The sequence below is a fragment of the Trematomus bernacchii genome, unplaced genomic scaffold (assembly GCF_902827165.1).
Source record: "Trematomus bernacchii unplaced genomic scaffold, fTreBer1.1, whole genome shotgun sequence".
Taxonomy (NCBI): Eukaryota; Metazoa; Chordata; class Actinopteri; order Perciformes; family Nototheniidae; genus Trematomus; species Trematomus bernacchii.
Window position 1 is genome coordinate 2,246,765 of NW_022987739.1, and position 20,000 is coordinate 2,266,764.

The 20,000-nt window shown below is 40.4% G+C and overlaps 3 protein-coding genes and 3 non-coding genes across 6 annotated transcripts in view; 1 reads left to right on the plus strand and 5 right to left on the minus strand.

Annotated features, from left to right (window-relative positions):
- Window positions 1-4,974: 4,974 nt before the first annotated feature.
- LOC117496261 lies at window positions 4,975-5,138 on the minus strand. Its single transcript, XR_004557261.1, has one exon. It is a non-coding gene; the product is annotated as a U1 spliceosomal RNA (small nuclear RNA).
- A 1,099-nt stretch (window positions 5,139-6,237) lies between these two features.
- On the minus strand, window positions 6,238-6,401 carry LOC117496263. Its single transcript, XR_004557263.1, has one exon. It is a non-coding gene; the product is annotated as a U1 spliceosomal RNA (small nuclear RNA).
- A 1,094-nt stretch (window positions 6,402-7,495) lies between these two features.
- On the minus strand, window positions 7,496-7,659 carry LOC117496262. The gene has a single exon (XR_004557262.1). It is a non-coding gene; the product is annotated as a U1 spliceosomal RNA (small nuclear RNA).
- Window positions 7,660-8,400: 741 nt separating this feature from the next.
- Window positions 8,401-13,050, plus strand: cks2 (CDC28 protein kinase regulatory subunit 2). The gene is made up of 3 exons (XM_034146381.1): window positions 8,401-8,615; window positions 9,695-9,822; window positions 12,502-13,050. The coding sequence occupies exons 1-3, from the start codon at window positions 8,557-8,559 to the stop codon at window positions 12,543-12,545; spliced, it is 231 nt and encodes a 76-aa protein (XP_034002272.1). The 5' UTR covers window positions 8,401-8,556; the 3' UTR covers window positions 12,546-13,050.
- Window positions 13,051-13,109: 59 nt separating this feature from the next.
- odf3l2b (outer dense fiber of sperm tails 3-like 2b) lies at window positions 13,110-15,486 on the minus strand. Its single transcript, XM_034146377.1, has 4 exons — window positions 15,447-15,486; window positions 14,643-14,753; window positions 14,106-14,219; window positions 13,110-13,597 (listed from the first exon to the last, which is right to left on the minus strand). The coding sequence occupies exons 1-4, from the start codon at window positions 15,484-15,486 to the stop codon at window positions 13,110-13,112; spliced, it is 753 nt and encodes a 250-aa protein (XP_034002268.1).
- A 2,684-nt stretch (window positions 15,487-18,170) lies between these two features.
- The window catches only part of cpamd8 (C3 and PZP like alpha-2-macroglobulin domain containing 8), a 52,453-nt gene continuing 50,623 nt past the window's right edge, over window positions 18,171-20,000 (minus strand). Inside the window, exons 43-44 of the mRNA XM_034146304.1 lie at window positions 19,898-20,000; window positions 18,171-19,164 (exon numbers count right to left, since the gene is read on the minus strand). The exon at window positions 19,898-20,000 is cut by the window's right edge and continues 99 nt beyond it. Coding sequence (XP_034002195.1) covers window position 19,164; window positions 19,898-20,000 — 104 coding nt within the window. The 3' untranslated portion in view covers window positions 18,171-19,163. The remainder of the gene's footprint in view (window positions 19,165-19,897) is intronic.

A 20,000-nucleotide genomic window follows, 5' to 3' on the forward strand; every position in this document is an offset into this window, starting at 1 on the left:
TTTTTACAGTACTACGGCTTCCACAGATGACATTTTTTAATGGATTTTTTGTCAAAGCACTTAAGATATTCATTGCTATCGGGATGTTAAGAGCATTCCATGGAATATAACAAAAAGTGTATCTCGAGCCGGTTTCTCAAACTTACCTACCCTACCTTTAAGTTTACGAATATTATTAAGGAATACAAATCCCTCTTTGCAATGTTTACCAGCCTCCTTAGGCTTTTCAATCACAATCATTGAACTGGAATGAATACAATATTGTTAACATGAAAATATGATTGTATTGTAGTGACCACTATTTAGGGTACATAATTCACGCATGGAACTACAGGTTGGGGGTATTGTTTCCGCCCGGACATATATGTTGACGGTACCTCCGGGGTACCTACAGTGTGTGGGTGTTTCTCAATCGCGAGTAAAGCTGCTTCAGAGCCACTATTTCAAGCATACTACGTCATCGAGTGCCGCCGAAGTACTGTTCCAATCTCCAGCATACTTGGAAATCTACCGAGCCCGGCGTACTCCGTTTGGAGAAATATCGAGGCTGCACATGAGTAGACTCCGCGGTCTTAAAATCCCCACAATGCTTTGCGCACGGACCAATTTCCCCAAATCTGTGGCGGAAAATGTAAGGCGGGGCCTCTCATATGACGCACACCTGCACACTTGCTAGCGTGTTCCACACTTCGTTTTCCGAATGCCAGGAAGTGTTCTTGACTCGCTTCTGAAGCAAGATGCTCGGCAGACATGTGCTACCAAGCAAGCGTACTCGCGATTGAGAAACACCCTCTGTGTCCCTTTCACTTTCTCTTGTCTCCTGTGCCTTCGACCCGACAGCATGTTGATTTCTGCTCCCCAATAAAGAGAGATTTGCACCTCCGATGCACCGCCTCCGTCTCCCTTCTCTCGGCACTACAGTGGTGACCCTGACATAAGTCTCGCGAAGGATCCGAGACTGAATCGAACACGGCAAAAAGCACAGCTTTTCTCGAGATGCCGGGGATTTTTGGCAATAGTATGAAGCTGCAGCCTCGGAGGAGGGTGCACTCTCAGGACCGCATGCACTCTCAGGACCGCATGCACTCTCAGGACCCTAGTTGTTTTGCAACATCGCCACCTAGCGGATTGGATGACCGCAAAAGTACAACCAGCGAGTATTGAGTCTCATACACTGCGAGTCTCTTTAGACATTGTAATGCTTGTTATTAACCATCTAAAAATGCATGAAAATATGTTTTTCTTACTGAAATTACATTATTATTATTAACAACAAGTTGTTAATATGTTTTTGATTTTTAATAACAAATGTATTTTGTATGTCAGATGTAAAAAGATAGTCTTTTATATTTGTCTTTATCAAATTTGACATACAACATAAATATATATATATATATATATATTGTAGTAATAATGATATAATCTATTTATAATTGTAAATGTATATTGTATGTAGACATACATTTAGATGTATATTTTGTTAAAAGAAAACTGTTAATTTAGTTTTTGGGAGAAGGGGTGGGGTTAAATAAGTGTAAACTCCTTTGAATCAATTTGATACTGCTTATGTTTCTACAGTATCATAATTCTCTTGTTTCATTTCATTATTATATATATATATTTTTTATTGTATTACACGTTCGAAATAAATCAAATCAAATGTGTCTTTGAAGAGGTGCTAGATTACTCAAAAACAACTGTTAGTGTGTTTATGCACCAGGCTGCAAAAGATAAACATGCAATTTGACGAGAGGAATTTCAGTGCAGAATACATTTTTATTTATTGGGCACTGTGGATTCTTCACTGGGGTGAGGCGGGGTCTGCTGTTCCCTCAACCACCAGACAACAGCTCCAGCTGCAGTACCCCGGGAAGCCCTCTTCTGAGTAAAAACCCTGCAACACTCCTCGCCGTCCACTTCCCCGGTAGCCTGTGCCAACGTCCTTATAAAGGTTGTCGCAGTAAAAGCACCTGGAAATTTGGTATTCCTTCCGAAATTCCCTTTTGTGTCCCTCTGAGAAGACATTCCAGTTGACGACACCTGAAGTAGAATGTCATAAGAAAATTACAATTCAGACAGAAAAACAACAAAACCTTCCTTAATTTAGCTGACCTTACGCTTAGTCAATCAACTTCATAATACTAGGATAGGAGAAGGCAGAAGTAAAGACACTTTATAGACTTTGCAACATGTAGTGCATCGTTGTAAATCGGGCAAGGATCTCCCCTCTTGGATTGAAATATGCATCTTGAAAAAGAGAGAGCCTAATTGGTCAAACTGAACATTTTGAAATACTTTCACAGACAGACATAAATTAGGCCTAATTGTTAGATTCTGACACGACAGATTCTAACCTACAGAATAGGCCGACATAATAACTGACCACGCTACAGTTTCATTAAACAAACAATCAAATATGCTAATGAAGCTAATGCTATTAGCATTAGCTTTTGCCGAAAGCTATAGCTAACAAATAATTGTTTTTAGTGCCTTTAATACTGTTAGAAGCTATCATAAGCTAACAGATGTTTGTTTGTATTGCCTTAAGACTATCATAGTTAATGTTAGCTAATCACACTTCATTTCAAGACACCGGAATTGTTATTAATGTTAAACAAATAAAACTTTAAAAGCACTTCACACTACTCACACTCTATGCGTTGTCGTTCATATTCATGTCTCCTGCTCACTAGGTGGCGATGTTGCAAAAGAACTAGGGTCCTGAGAGTGCATGCGGTCCTGAGAGTGCATGCGGTCCTGAGAGTGCACCCTCCTCCGAGGCTGCAGCTTCATACTACTCATTTTTGGAGACCTCCGTAGCTGCCTCGTGCGCTCGGACTGTGGCTCGGTGCGCCCCACGGAATGGACGCGGACGACGCTCGCCATTTCCACGGCTTTTCGGCTCTGGGGGACGGCAAGCCTTCCATGGGGCCGGTACGCGACCGTGCCGGGTTGGTTCGGGACATGCGGCTGCATGTCCGGCCTGCGACTAACGGCCGTCGAGATCAGCTAGCCACGACTGCTAACGGCTAGCAGCTGGCAACAGCTAACAACGGCTAGCCACAGCAGCTAGCGGCTGACATCCGACTGTTTTTTTATTTTTATTTTTGTTTTTTTTGTGGTGCCGGAGAGGAGGTTCGATCAAGTCTGGTCGGCCTCGCGTGGATCCTCTCGCTATTTCGCCCACCTGTTTTTTTTCGTGGACGGGACGACCATTTTTGAGCTTTTTCTGGTGCCTGAGAGGAGGTTCGACCATGTCTGGTCGGCCTCGTGTGGACCCTCTCGCTGTTATCACCACCTCGACGGCGGTTTCGGACGCCACACGCAGCTGCTTCGGCCCGTGGGTGACGCGCTTCTGGACCCCGTCTCGCCTCTTCCCTCGCCTCGGCGGTTTCGAACGTCACCCGTGCCTTCATCGGCCCGCGGGTGGCGCGCTTCGGGACCCTGCCTGGCCTCTCCTCTAACCGCGGCTCACGGTTCGCCTCGACGGCGCCCCGTCTGGCCTCTCCCCTGTCCACGTCTCCCTCCTCCCGGGGACACGGCTCCTTCCTCCCGAGGACTTCGTGCCCGCTGCCGCTGTGCCTTCGCCTGCGGCCGGGCAGCGCTCCTCCCTGCTGGGGACCTCCGGGTGTTTCACGCCTGTCCCCACGACGCGACCCTCTCCTGCGGCCCACTGACGACGGCCCGTTCCATGGCCCGCCCTCCTCGGCCCCTGTAGATAGAGCACTGTTGAGATGTCAAATCTGCCTGTTTTACACACTTTGACCAACAGGAGGGTTTGTGTTCAAATGAAGCCCATGATGAAGCCTCATGAGTTAAACCCTTTAGCGAACCAATTCAAGGCTCTTTAGTTATGTCGATGAAAATCTTAGGTCACAGGCTGAGGCTTCTCCAACAGTGCAACACAATAATACAGATAAACAGACAAATATAGTGCAAGTGAATATTACAAAGTAAATACAAAAAGAAAAATAGTTTAAATTGGCTGGTAAACTTCATAAAGCTTAATCTCGCCATCACCATTATGGATGAGGTTGCACATGAGGGATACTAGTGATGTGTCGGTCGCGAACGAGCCGGCTCAAAGAGCCGGCTCTTTGGAGTGAACGACGGGAGCCGGCTCGCGCCCGCGAACGAGCCGTTTTTTTTTTTTTTTTTTTTTTTTTTTTTTTTTTTAGTAATACAGAATGATATGATGATCTCCGCACTACAGCTGCTCCGTGCATGCATGCAGTGACATGTAATATCCAAGGATTAGAGACTGTTGGATGCTGCTGTTTTGAGCATTGCAATACATTTATTTGCATTATGTTTTTTTATGATTAGAGACGGTTGGATGCTGCTGTACTGAGCATTGCAATATATTTATTTTCACTATGTTATTTATTTATGATTATCCTTGGGCTCAGCAAAGATTTGATGTCAGCTGTTGCTGTCTTTTTTTCGATAGTTAATACTGAAATAGAGCCCTGCTGTTTTGTCAGGGCCCTTTCTTTAAATATAATTTTAAAATGTCGATACAGTAGCCCCTTTTTTTAAATGTCTATGCTTAAGTTTTTGTGTTGCTATCTGCTTTGTGTAGCGTGGTTCTACAAACAAGTCTGTGCATTCATTGGGTGGTATCAGAGAGATACAAGGGTCTGTAAATGCAATGAAAACAATTGGCCACAGCAAATAATTGATATTAAACATGTAATTTTTACTTTTGAATACTTCAGTACAAAGGATGTATTGAATAATTTAAGTGATATGTGTACACATATAAATCATTAGTCAAAACAGGGCTACATTTGATTGAATTATAAAAGGTATAATATGTGGTAAACTGAAGAGCCGTTTGGGAGCCGAAAGAGCCGGCTCTTCTTGGTGAGCCGAGCCAAATGATCCGGCTCACCAAGAAGAGCCGGAATTCCCATCACTAAGGGATACATCGTACATCCATGTTGTGGACAATTATTTTCTTTCACAATTTATCAGGGGAGAGCGCGAACGCAGTCCCCCACTACCACAAATAGTGCAGTTGAGATTTCTACATTTGAGAAAATCATCTGGGTCAGCTTGGCCGGAGTGCAATGGCCGAGCCTCACCAAAGGAGAACCACCTTTGTGATCATGGTATCTCCCCTGCCAGGTAAGTATGATTTGTACACGACTGACACAGGCTACTGATACACAGGAATACCATGCTAACTGATGGTGCAAGAATTGAAATGTCAAAATTCAAGAGATATAAAGAATGTATATAGAAGACACACCATATTACCCATGGATGTAAGACCGATATTACCCCTCCTGTAGGCTACCCGGGCCCGGTGACACGATGGAATTAAGAGAGCTCAGACCCTCACTTATATAGAGGTCGGAACATGTCATAAGTATAAAAAAATAAAAGCATAAATAAATGTAGGAATAAAAACATGAATAAATAAATAAATGAATAAATATAGGAATAAATAGCATCCAGTGTTTTCAGGTAGACTCACTCTGGGCTGTGGCTCAGCTGGAAAGCAGATGACTCACAACCGCAGGGTCCCTGGTCCAACGACTGGTCAGTCAATACGTTTTTTTAAATGTTTTATAAAAGCTACAGCTAAATGAGATAATGTAGTTAATAAATGTATTATTTGATATGGTTTAGCCTTTCTCAGGCTACAACATGGTTAAGTTTACGAATATTATTAAAGAATACAAATCCCTCTTTGCAATGTTTACCAGCCTCCTTAGGCTTTTCAATCACAATCATTAAACTGGAATAAATACAATATTGTTAACGTGAAAATATGATTGTATGTTCGTTGTTTAGAGTTATTCTAACGCTTTACTCATTGGGAACTCGGTATGAGATAGAGCACACTGTTGAGATGTCAAATCTGCCTGTTTTACACACTTTGACCAACAGGGGGGTTTGTGTTAAAATGAAGCCCATGATGAATCCTCATGAGATAAACCCATAGACTGTATATATAAAGGATAAACCCTTTAGCGAACCAATTCAAGGTTCTTTAGTTATGTCGATGAAAATCTTAGGTCACAGGCTGAGGCTTCTCCAACAGTGCAACACAATAATACAGATAAACAGACAAATATAGTGCAAGTAAATATTAAAAAGAAAAATAGTTTAGATTGGCTGGTAAACTTCATAAAGCTTAATCTCGCCATCACCATTATGGACGAGGTAGCACATGAGGGATACATCGTGCATCCATGATGTGGACAATTATTTTCTTTCACAAATTATCAAGGGAGAGCGCGAACGCAGTCCCCCACTACCACAAATAGTGCAGTTGAGATTTCTACATTTGAGAAATTCATCTGGGTCAGCTTGGCCGGAGTGCAATGGCCGAGTCTCACCAAAGGAGAACCACCTTTGTGATCATGGTATCTCCCCTGCCAGGTAAGTATGATTTGTACACGACTGACACAGGCTAGTGATACACAGGAATACCATGCTAACTGATGGTGCAAGAATTGAAATGTCCAAATTCAAGAGATATAAAGAATGTAATATAGAAGACACACCATATTACCCATGGCTGTAAAACCGATATTACCCCTCCTGTAGGCTACAGCCCGGTGAAACGTTGGAATTAAGAGAGCTCAGACCCTCACTTATATAGAGGTCGGAACATGTCATAAGTATAAATAAATAAAAGCATAAATAAATGTAGGAATAAAACATGAATAAATAAATAAATATAGGAATAAATAGCATCCAGTGTTTTCAGGTAGACTCACTCTCGGCTGTGGCTCAGCTGGAAAGCAGTTGACTCACAACCGCAGGGTCCCTGGTCCAACGACTGGTCAATACGTTTTTTTTTTTAATTTTATAAAAGCTACAGCTAAATGAGATAATGTAATTAATAAATGTATTATTTGATATGGTTTAGCCTTTCTCAGGCTACAACATGGTTAAGTTTACGAATATTATTAAAGAATACAAATCCCTCTTTGCAATGTTTACCAGCCTCCTTAGGCTTTTCAATCACAATCATTAAACTGGAATAAATACAATATTGTTAACATGAAAATATGATTGTATGTTCGTTGTTTAGAGTTATTCTAAGGCTTTACTCATTGGAACTCGGTATGATATAGACTCTATCTCATAGAGATAGACTCTATCTCATACCGATAGAGCACTGTTGAGATGTCAAATCTGCCTGTTTTACACACTTTGACCAACAGGAGGGTTTGTGTTCAAATGAAGCCCATGATGAAGCCTCATGAGATAAACCCTTTAGCGAACCAATTCAAGGTTCTTTAGTTATGTCGATGAAAATCTTAGGTCACAGGCTGAGGCTTCTCCAACAGTGCAACACAATAATACAGATAAACAGACAAATATAGTGCAAGTAAATATTAAAAAGAAAAATAGTTTAGATTGGCTGGTAAACTTCATAAGGCTTAATCTCGCCATCACCATTATGGATGAGGTAGCACATGAGGGATACATCGTGCATCCATGTTGTGGACAATCTTTTTCTTTCACAATTTATCAGGGGAGAGCGCGAACGCAGTCCCCCACTACCACAAATAGTGCAGTTGAGATTTCTACATTTGAGAAATTCATCTGGGTCAGCTTGGCCGGAGTGCAATGGCCGAGCCTCACCAAAGGAGAACCACCTTTATGATCATGGTATCTCCCCTGCCAGGTAAGTATGATTTGTACACGACTGACACAGGCTAGTATTACACAGGAATACCATGCTAACTGATGGTGCAAAAATAGAAATGTCCAAATTCAAGAGATATACAGAATGAATACAATACATGACTGTAATATAGAAAACACACTTGTGTACTAAGTCTAAATATTATTATTTGCTTGTTCAGTGAGAGAAAGTCGACAATATACCATCATGCAATGCGGTATCCGGAAAAACGAACCCAAAATTAAGTTTCATGTATTTTACTCATGATTTGACTCCAAAAACAACATTTTAAAATAGAGGCCGTAAATAAATCACACGCTTCTAATCAAACGCGTGTAATGCACAATTGAAATTCACGGGGAAAGATTGTTTTAGACTTTACAGTTATTTCCGGTTTCTTCCTGGTACCAGTCGATTTTTAGTCGAGAGAATAAAGCAGCGAAGAGCTCTTGTTAAACCCATTTTCGTTCTCAGAAAAATAGCTGGCAAAGTACCAGGAACATTTTCAAATACATCAAATACCTTACCTCCAAACACCTGGTGCTGATTTTAACAATATGCCACACAACCAAAACGTAACATACAAGCCAAAATGTATCATTTTAATTAATTGTACGTGGAATTAAACATCAAACTTTGCTTCTTCGTTAAAAGGTGACTGAGTGCTTCATCTTTCTTTCAATAGGCGATCTTCTTAGATGCGAAGTACACGTGGTGCTGCCTTGACCAATCAGGTGAGTGTGGGGAACCGTTGGTGTTTGAATGTCTCCTGAAAACAGCGGCAGATGACAGCAGCTTGTTGCGCTCGCAAAAAATACTAGTTACTTTCTTAGTGACCTAGCGTCTTCTCTCCGGTTGAAAACTGTTTTTTGGGCTTCAGTTTTGTCTGCTATCATCAACTGAACATGTCGAAAAAACAAATTTACTATTCTGACAAGTACACCGATGAGGAGTTCGAGTACAGGTATGGTTAAAGATGTGTGGTTTGTCGTTAGCTAACGTTGTTTTCAAACGTCCGTTAACTAAAACTGAGTTACGTCGTTAGGTTAGCTTACTTAGCACGGCTCAATTAAACGTTAACGTGTGCTGACAACTTCATTTTGTCTTGGGTTATAACGTTTAAGTCAGTATGGTATTTAGCTTAGCTTTAAGTTAAGTTGAGTAATTAGCTAATAGAACTCTAACACGCCTGCTAACTGCTTGTAAACGTCAACGTAAAGTTATTTTGAAAATGTTTATGAGATGACGTCATTGACGCTGCAATGTAAAAAAAGAAAATACCACATTTAACATGACTAGTTTTGAGGCCTCTAGCAACACCTAATATATATATATCATTCCAATAACTTTTATATAGACTTGTACTACACTATTCCACATCATCACTTTATTTTATAACTATTTTTCTTTTTGTATTGCTCTTATTGTTATTATGTTGCATTGTTGGAGAAGCCTGTGACATAAGATTTTCAACTACATAATTACTCTGTAGCTATGTCAGATTGACAATAAAGAACCTTGAACAACGTTATCTAATATAGATTCAAAGGTTTGATTGTTATTTATACAGTAGCTACAGTGTAGTTATGGCAATGCAATTCTGAAGTCCCAGGCTTCTCCAACAATAAAACAACAAGAAATAGTGCAAGAAGAATGTTGCAAATGACCAATGTGCAGGTAAATGCGTAAGAAGTGAACTGGTAAATGCATAAGAAGCAAGCTATATTCATGTAAAATTGAATAACACGAGATAAAAACAGAATGTAAAATGAAATACTGTACAAGGATAAAATACTGTTTGTTTTAGTACTAAATAAACATGTGAAATGCAAACAGATGAATGCTTGACAGTTATTAAGGCACTTAAGAGCTCAGGAGTTTAACAGTAGGGCCTTTGGGATAAACTGTCCCTGATACTGGTGGTCTTTGTATTGAAGGTACTGGACATTGTCTTCCTCAAGGTTTAGTTGACTTACTGTGTTCTTAAATGTGTTTTCTGAGCCATAGTGGGTAATTCCTGACTGTTCCTTTATCTTTCCACAGACATGTGGTGCTTCCAAAGCAGCTGTCTAAACTGGTGCCCACCTCCCACCTGATGACAGAAGACGAGTGGAGGGGACTGGGGGTGCAGCAGAGCCAGGGCTGGATTCACTACATGATCCACAAGCCAGGTAAGGGACGGGGGGGACGGGGATTTGGGAACAACGTTTTTTATTTCTACAGGTTTTGTCTTAAAACAGTGCTCACAAGCCCACATGCATATTGACAAAGCTATTGCTTATTGTAATCAGCCAAGCTGTCCATAGGTTTAATTGTCATGACACTTGACTAAGTACAATAGAGTGGCGAAGTCCCTCCCCTTCCGGTGGACCTCCATGGGACCTTATTTCGGAAAAATTATGTATTGAAGTCAATGGAGAGAGAAAGATTATCTTTCGATCCCGTTTGAATTGTGCCACGAATTACACATATGATGTTTGTCAATTTAAAAGATAATTTTACAAGTAAAAAAAAACGCTCAATGAACTACATCTCTGGTCTCACAGAACAACACACGTCACCAAGATGGCCGTCACTACTGTCTTGTCAACAAAACGATTGACTACCCTCACTATCACCACAATGAAACACGTCCTGAAGAATGTCATGCAAAGCTGCCTGCCTGCCTTCCTTTGATTCTCTCTGAACTGCCTGGTCTTTTTAATGTTTAATGTCAACCATTTGTGCAGATAGCATGAAGTAGAGAAGATCGCCGATGCTAGCGTCAGCGTTAGCATTTCTCCCCCGGGCTTAAATGGTGTATTATGGCGCATTTCCATTGCAGCGCGTAGCTCGCTTTAAGCGTGCCGTGTCGTGCCGTCCCCTTTTTTGGTTGTGCTTCCACTAGGCCTCGTTCCGGCGCGGCACGGCGCGGGGCCACTTTTTCCCCTCTTTTCTGGCCCTAGAAAATTGTGGTTCTATCGGGGCCAACAAACAGGGCTGAGTCGGGCTGAGTATGCTAAACTAGAGAGAGGAGCGCTGGCAAGAGGGCTAGAACTACAACAAGATGGACATATTTGACCGTGATTTAATTGTAATACACGTTTCAAAATGATGCCGAAGTAACAACATACTGATACCGGTTAGTAAAAACCATGAATTAATGCTTTGTCAAGTCTGCAGACAGACGGCAGGCGAAAAACCTTTTTAAAATTCGTGTTTTTCTAGATGGAGATTGGCTAAGCTAACGCAGTATATGCCCCGACCGTCCACACTCACAACAACGGCCTATACAGACATAAATAAAGCAGCGACTGTATTCACCATGACACAGGCAGTCTGTGGTGTGTACTTGTTTAACTTTTGTCGAGTTTCTGAACATATATAAGGAGCTGTGAGCTCTGAGTGCTAACAGCTAACGGCTGTGTTGTGTTTCTGGAGTTCTCATTGAAGATGACGTCACGGCTCCGCCTACACTGCGTTACTATAGTAACTACCCCAGTTCCTAAACTGTAATGGAAGCGCAGCATGAAGTGAGTCGGCCCTGTTAAGGCCCAACGCGGCCAAGCCGTACCGAGTGTGGCCGAGGCCGACCGTGTAGTGGAAATGCGCCATTATAGAATGATCACACCGGTGACAGTACTCTTCAAAGGGTTCACGAAATATGACTACTACTCTTACTGTTTAACATGTTGGGTTACTTAATGTTACTTCATGTTAAGGCTAATCAAAATGACAAGGCTGTAATGCTAACTAACGTGCTAGCTACTAGCTAGCTTGATCAAGCCACTCCTGGTCCTTTCATCAGACGGGAAGCGAAAGAACGAGCAAGACCCATTGCTGGTATAATAACAACCTGGTACTAAGCACACAGGCATCTTGTTAAAGTTATCTTATCTTAGCCAGCGCCATATAGATAGATTATATCTATATGGCGCTGATCTTAGCTATAATTAGTGGAGGAAAACAATTGTGACATCACTTACGCGACTCTGGGATTTGTAGTCTTTCTAGTTACGTATTTTTCCTAGTCTTATATTTCAACAGTTTTACGACAAACTGACTTTTTTGACATGGAAATTATTTTTTAAGATTGACAAACATCATATGTGTAATTCATGGCACAATTCAAACAGGATCGAAAGATACGTTTTCTCTCTCCATTGACTTCAATGCATTATTTTTCCGAAATAAGGTCCCATGGGGCGGAAGTAGATGGGCGTGACTTCGCCACTCTATTGCAATTATGAAAGATAATTAATTTAAAAAATGATATTGAAAAAAAGTTAGTTAATGCAACCTAGCTTCAACAATGCAAGACATAAAGTTGTTAGTTGTTAGAACCGAGTGACTTCAAGAGGTCAAAATCCTCAGTCCTTGTTCCGTCCATTGTAATGTTCAGCTAAAGCAAATGCATTGTTTTATGGTACTTTCGGCAGTCTGAATACGTTTAATCAAAATGGATATTAACAATTTAACAGTATTATTATATATATATTTTACCCTAACCCTTTGTCTTAGTTTCACTGCAGCTCCGCAATGAAAGAGTGTAGGGAAGTGCATAGATTGGATTTCGTATTTAAGACTGTATGTTTAGAAAGTACCTCCTTGTTTTGTCCAATTTGAAAAGCTGATGCCTTATTTTAACTCGGCTTAAGAGGGCATGTATACTAAGGACTACGTTTTCCACATGAGATCTCTTCATGACCATGTGGTGTAGAGGAAGGATTACAATAAACATTAATTATCGTTAAACATTTTTTACATCGGCATGTGAGTGCTGCATTAAGATGAGAACTATCCAAAGATGGCTCTGTGTACTGTACAGTATCTCATGCTGACAGATTCTTCTTCTTTGCTTTGTTCTCCAGAGCCACACATACTGCTTTTCAGAAGGCCTCTCCCAAAGGATTAAAATGGGAACCATCTCTAAATGCCTGCTATCATCTTTGCTGATTTGTATTGTATTTGAACCATACGTCTCCTACAAACACATCTACATATGTTCTAATGTAACGTGTACAAACCCTTAGTTGTGTTGTGTTTTTTTGTCCTTTCCAACTTCCTCAATTTTTAGAGGTAATGAGAGGCAACCTGATTCCACTGTGAGTGATAACCTTATAAAAAATATGAAGGTGGGGTTTGCCGCTCAATTGTATATTTTAATACATTTTTTAAAAATGTTTTCTGATGTCATTTTGTTACGATACAATGATTTACTGAGTATCCTACAGGCATAGGGTTTCCTTTTCCTCAAGCCCACTTTTTATCCTAAAAGCTTTGTTTTCCCTGTTCTTTAAACTTATATTTGTTATGTACATAATATTATTTCTAGATATTCTAAATGTTGAAAGTGAGTCATGGTTGACTCGACACATTCTTTGTTGCTGAAAGAACAAAATTAAATGTACTTCTTCACATATGTTTGCTCATTTTTCTGCCAGATCACGTTGTTATGTTTCTTTCACTCTGAAGACGTTCAGTCAGAAACATAGACAACCAGGGGAGTAACAAACTCTGAGTGTCTGACGCCCAGGGAGAAGGCAGGGGCCCGGGCCTTGTGAACCGTCACTTTCTCTGGATTATAAGTTCCTGGTCCGGGTTTCTTGGTGGCATCTTTAGGTAAGCTGTGGCGTCCCAGCATGGAGAAGGCCGGCTGTCTGGGCAGATACACACTGGGGTCTGTGCTGTTGTACCTGCACGGCCCCGGGGTCTGGGCTAGATCCACTGACGGCCCCCCTGCGCTGTAACTACCTGACATTGTGTAGCTTGCGCTCGCCTGCTTGTTTGGGACCTGAGGGCCCATGAGAGAAGGGAGACAGTACTTGTTCGGAGCCGGTACTGGGTCCACACTCCGGTAGTGAGTACGGGAGCCCATGGTGTAGGAGGGGGGTCTGCGCTGCAGGTTGCATGGGGGGGTTTTCTCAGGGCTGTATGCTCCTGGGCCAGGTGTCTGGAAAAGCTCCTCTAGTGAACAGAAAAACGGTTTGTTAATACAAACATATGGTGGAGTGTGTTTAATTAGAGTGGTTCAGATTTACAGTTAGAACAGCTGACACTGGATCTGTAGAGCAGTGTCCAAAACAAATGCTTTGTTCAAGGGTTCATCCTTTCAAAAATGATGGAGCAGTTAGTTTGGTCTGCATCATTATACAACCCATGAATTAAAGACCACTATATTCTTTGAGAGAATACCTAAATATTGATATTGGTATCAAATATTTACACTTACATTTTTGATAAACAAAAGTCAGTAATGTGGATGTTAAGGTACATTATAAAATGGCTAGAACAGTGGTAAAATAAAATAAAAAAACATTTGTACTGCACTGCACTTTTGCCATGTTACAAGAAATCTACGGCATTATCTTTTCTCAAATCAAAATATCAATATATTTCATAGCCCTAAAATGAGTTTGAAACAATGTGAATTCAGAATAAAAGTTATTTTACGTTGATAAAGAGGAACACTTACTCTGTGCCTTGGATCGGCCCAGCATGGAGTAAGCAGGCGTGCCGTCCCTCCCAAAGCGGGTGATTTTTGCATCAACGCGGTACTGCGGCCCTGGACTTGAGTCGACACAATACACTGCAAAATAAAACAAAAAACATTTATCATTGAATATATTATAAACTCTGTCAGCCTAGTTGTATCATGCATTGGTCTAAAGAACAGCCCATAACCGTTATGTGATGAATAACTATAGAATTGTGAGGTTTTGTCTCCCCCTACTGGCTCTCATTATACATTACAACAATTAGGATGTTTACTTTGACTTGGCTAAAGTTATGTATTTGAGTCATAACTTAAAAAAGATAACATCCATTAGATAAGTCTCCTCAAACAAATGTCTGTTTCTAAAATTATAATGTTTGTGACAAGATCTATATCTTTGGCATCAATGTTCTTACTGACACTAAAAGCATTTATTCACACACATATTGAACGTTTTCTCTGCAGCTATGTAACATGATAATGTAAAAGTCAGAGAAAGAGATTTTAAAAGCTCACTGGTGTCACTCATCCTGCCATGGAAGGAGTAGGCGGGGCTGGTGGACTTGGTGAAGTCATGGCCCATAAACCCAATGGTGGGAGGGAGCCCGTATCGCCCGGGCCCCGGCCCTACAGAGACATGGGGACACGTCAGCGAACCTCCTACACACACTATAACAATGTTCATTAATGACATCATTGTGCAGTCAAGAAGATTCAAGTGGAAAAACGTTTTGCCTAAAACTATCTGGGCTTCGGCCGCTTTTCGTGCCGTATAGAAGTAGTGTATTTCAGCCCCATACACTTTAAAATAAAAATGATATGTCCATAAAAGTTGCATATTTATGGAATTTGATCAAATTTAAAACATTAGATAAACTTCAGTTAAGAAGTCCTAATGACCTGCATCATCATTCTGCTTCGAGTCATTCTCTTATCGTTGTATGTTTGTCAGATAAACAGCCAGTGAACAGGATGCAGGCAGCATAGAGACACATCCCTGAGCTAAGTGTTACATCGGCTTACAAGTTTAGTGACATGTGCACAAGCAGGGAAAGTGGAACAACAATTCCTAGAAAGAGCGAGTCCAGGCAGGTCTGCAGACTGAGAAGTCCTCTGCTCTGCTCAACTCAATGTCCCCCCTTCACATCATGAATATAGATATTCATGCCTTTAAGTAGCTGCTTTTACTGGGTATTGTTTCTCCATGTATCTCTTCGTAGAAGTGACAGACAAATACCAAATGATATTAAACATAGCTACTTATATGTCTACAGTTTTACACACATAATCAGTAACAGTAGCTTCTATTAATGAACTTACCTTTTTCTCTTCCTGCTATTAGTGGGTATTTCTTCTCCATGTGTCTCTCTGTAGTTCCCTCAATGGATGCACTGCTACCAAAACATTCAGACAGAATGTCCGTCACAAAGCTGGCTTAAAAAGTCCCTTTTCTTTGCACCTTGCCACAGATAATTCCCATTTTTAGGCCAGATCTGAAGCTAGCTGCATACTAGATAATGATATTATTAGAGGAGTGTCAACCTTCACATATCTTAAGTATTGTTCCTCCAGGAGTGGGGCCTCTCTGACAGTGAAACCCTGGATCCTCCACAATCAATCCCTAATTTCCTCTGAAACAAAGAGGAAACCTGAGCTCTTTAATAAATATCAGTGTCAACAGCAGAGCGGACTCTCCACTGGAAAGGGTTTTATCTATCTGCCCTCCCTTTGTCCACCTGGGGTGAATAGCCCTTCCTCCACAGAGGGTGATGTATAGGTGCACTCAGCTGGTGCTCAGGAACAATGTCATCACTCCGATTCACCCTCATGTAACGCTAGCTCTCCCTGCACTCCATGAAACCAAGATCCCTCCTCTCCCTCGTCCTCTCCCTTTTCACCCTTTCTGCTCATCGCACTGTGGAGACGCAATATCACTCTTCAGCCATGCATGCAGTTGCCACGGAGACTGCTGCAGACATTTGGACCCCTGCACTGCTGGTGTTTGGTCACTACAGGAACCAGGTTTTACTTTTAGACTGGAGGGGGTGAATCCTACACTGCATCATGTCAGGACTGTGTCTTTGTTAGCAGCAGCATAAGAGATTCTCCCTCGGGTCTATGCACATACAGTCACATGTTCACACTATAGCCACATAAACAGAACAAACAAAAAACAGCACATTTCATAAAATTATCAATCAAATATGGAAGTAGAAGAAAAAGTATCGTCTTGCACATATACAGTCTATGGTCTTGCACCATCAAAAGCCAAATATGATCAAATTATTCCTCAAGAATATATAAAATACTTCTACAAATAAATAGTAATATTAAATACAAATACAATTAATTGTCTGAAAAGACTTTAAATTAAATATGTATTCTGCTATCCTGCATCAGCTTGGGTATAGTCTTCAAACTTTTGCATTACATTTGACCTTAAAGGGGACCTATCATGCAAAATGCACTTTTGTACGTCTTTTATACATGAATATGTGTCCCCGGTGTTCCAGGGAACTCACCAAGTGTCAGAAAACACAACCCTCTCTATTTTCCTCCATACCCAAATCTCTAAAAAAGGGGCTGCAACGGATCTGATAAAAACTGATCCAGATTTGAACACTGTCCTGACGTCAAATTGAGCGAAATGAGGCATGGCTAAAATGCATGATCTGTTTGGTATTTTGAAAAACAAAAGTATAAATATGCCTTATATAGGTATGGTCCTACACTATATTATTAAAATATAGCATGATAGGTCCACTTTAAAGGGGTCCTATTATGCTCTTTTTTAGGTTCATTTGTGTATTTTGTGCTTCATTTATGGCTGAATGTATGGGGTGTATTTGTAATATTTCCTGGTTTGAAAATGCACGCTGTTTTTCCCCCTCAAACACACACATAAGATGCAGATGAAAGTGCAGCACACTGTGAGCAGGCCATACCTTTATTGTCACTCATTGAATTGTCATCATACAGCCCTCTTTCTTCACCTTCACCTTAAGGTCAGACTGATCCCCCAGATGCAGCTACAGTTGAGCCCTCTTTGATCTCCTCTAATCTGAGTGATGATTTGTAGTTGGGATTTGAAGGACTCATTTAAAGGCCCGATCAAGCCAGAGGCCACAGAAAACCGAGAGGGTCGACAAGTGACATGTGGAGAAAACGAACATTAAACTTTAACAGGCTCTAAGTCTCTCCTGGCTGCTGCTTTGGTAACCTGAATCTGTTGTTAGCAGCTACAAAAACACATTTAGTTCGGAGCACATCGACCTGGAGATGTGGGTATGATCTGATCCACACATGTACGATCTGATACACACATGTACAGCGTCTCTGTCTCCAACACAGAAGCATGCAGGGGTCACAGAGTCAGCTATCAAAGCAGCCGTAATACAGCTCACCGCTGACAGGAAATCATCTCCAGACTTAACTAGCCTTTCAAAGGAAATGGAGCGACGCAGCTTTCATACAGATTTCTGCTAGTGCATCAAATACATGTATGTGCTCAGAGGTGGAACAAGTACCCAGATCCTTTAAGTACAACTACGAAAACTGTGGTCTTAAGAGTTGTTATTATTAGAAAAAATGCACTTAAGATTACTATTATTCCGTTTTTATCACCAGCATGTCATCTTTTAATGTTGTATTGTCAATTTCAAATACAAATACTGTGTTTATTAGTAGTACACCACTGCATCATGTTATATAAGCACATTATGGGTTTGTATGTACAAAGTACCTATGAAGTTATAATTATGTTTTGAAGTAAAAGGTGCCATATTTGCCCCCGAAATGTAGTGGAGTAGAAGAAATTCCAGCATATAATGGAAATACCCAAGTCAAGTATGTCAGAATAGTATTTAAATATTAATACTTCCACTGCATATGCAGAGTTAAACAAAGTACTCGCACACTTTAAAGGAGGAATAGGTGCGTAACGATGTGCTAAAGTCATATCATAAACTCAGGTGCCACATAATGAGTAAATACATTATTTATATTACCATGACATTCATACAAAAAACTCAAATAAACCACAGCTTTGGATTGTATACAAATTTTATTCTCGTTTGTCTTAAAAAGCACATTTTTGTTATGAATCGGGGCTACATTTAATCAAATTTGGTCAATTTACAGAGATTCAAAACTTCATTCTTGATTTCTTTTTTTAAGTTGATTGCTTCACGAATCAAAATGGAACAAAAACAAAATAGCTTATGAACTGTACAATCAAATCTCAAGGTAGAAAGAGAGAGTGACTTGAGAGTAAATGTTGATGTGTGTCTGCGTACGACCAGTTTGTGTCGCACAGAGGGTTGTGTCATGTCGCCTTCTCTGTCGTTATGTGTCGATCTGTGCTGCGCTGTATGACAAAAGGCAAGAAGCCCAAACTAATCTTTAAACTGAAAAACATTTGAGCTTATGTTTCGGTGAAGCATATGGTTAGCATATGTCTTCTTCCAGCAGCAGGATACCAGCACAGGAATTTCATCAAACATTTCAATAATTGGGTTAAAGCTTGCTATGGAAGAAGGTAAAAGCCTTTGACAGCACATGTCTTTTGAATGTAGGGCAGAGAGTATGGGAGGGGCGTTGACAATAGAATATAATAAAAATGATATGACATCTAGCTACAAATAAATACCACAGATAGAAAATATAACAAAATATTTTTTGCTTAAAGTCAGGTGTAATTACAAACATAAATACTTGATTATTTATTCTAGTGATTATAACGGCAATACAGTGAATAACAAAGATGCTATGGTGCCTATTGGTGACCAGGAGTCTGCGGGAAGAACAACAACAGTCTGGAGGACACTATCCTAATAGCTTTCACACACAACCACACACACACATGTATAGATGCATCCACACACACTTCATTCCTAAACACACACACACTCTCCAGACTCCATTATCTCTTCCTCTCAGGCTGCACCCGTCCCAAGTCTCTCTTCTCTTTCCATTCACTAGCATATTCACAAATAATGTACAATTTGGAGGCGAGTATGGCTTCACTCAGTCAGCGTCTCTGTGGACCAAAAGAAAACAGGACAAACTGTATTATGACATCATCTAAGACACTTGAACACTTGATCTGTATACAGTTCAATCGAACGGACTTCTTTGTGCAGATGTGAGCGTCCTTAACAACGGTCAATAAGTGCTTGACAGCGGTCTGTCTGTTCTGGATTAACAACGTGTCACGTGTTCTGAATTGACCAATCAGAATAGAGTATTCAACTAAGCCATGTAATAATATCTGTTATCTGTTATTCCTTTTTTTTTTATTACTGCCAAATGTTATTCCATATTTTATTCCATTCTATTTTTATGTAAATACTTCTATATTTTATAAATTATTTTTTATTATTTATAATATTTTTTAAAAGTTATTATAGTTCTCTTTCTGTTTTTTTTGTTGTTTTTTTACTTTTACATATGCACCATGACATCAAGTCAAATTCCTCGTACGTGTCAACCTACCTGGTGATAAACCTGATTATTTCACTGAACAATATCAACCTGTTAAAACCACCTGTTGATATTATTATTTACTGTTTGAAGGAATAATGAGATCGGGCTATAGACAGAGTAGAAATGTTGAGGGAAAGATATTTGCCTTTTACAGGTTTTTTTGACAGAAAGAAACAATAATAATAACACCATTGTTACACTTTCAAATTCAAACAAAACACATGACAAACATGAGATCCAGAAAGCCTGATTACATTTCTTTTTTAAATAAATAGAGCATCTCCTACCATCGCTCAGGGGTGTTTTTTGTGTCCAGTGTGGGTAGCTGGGTGTCTGCCGGCAGGAGAACCTTCTGCTCTACGTCCGCCCCCCCGTCAGGAAGGTCAAACT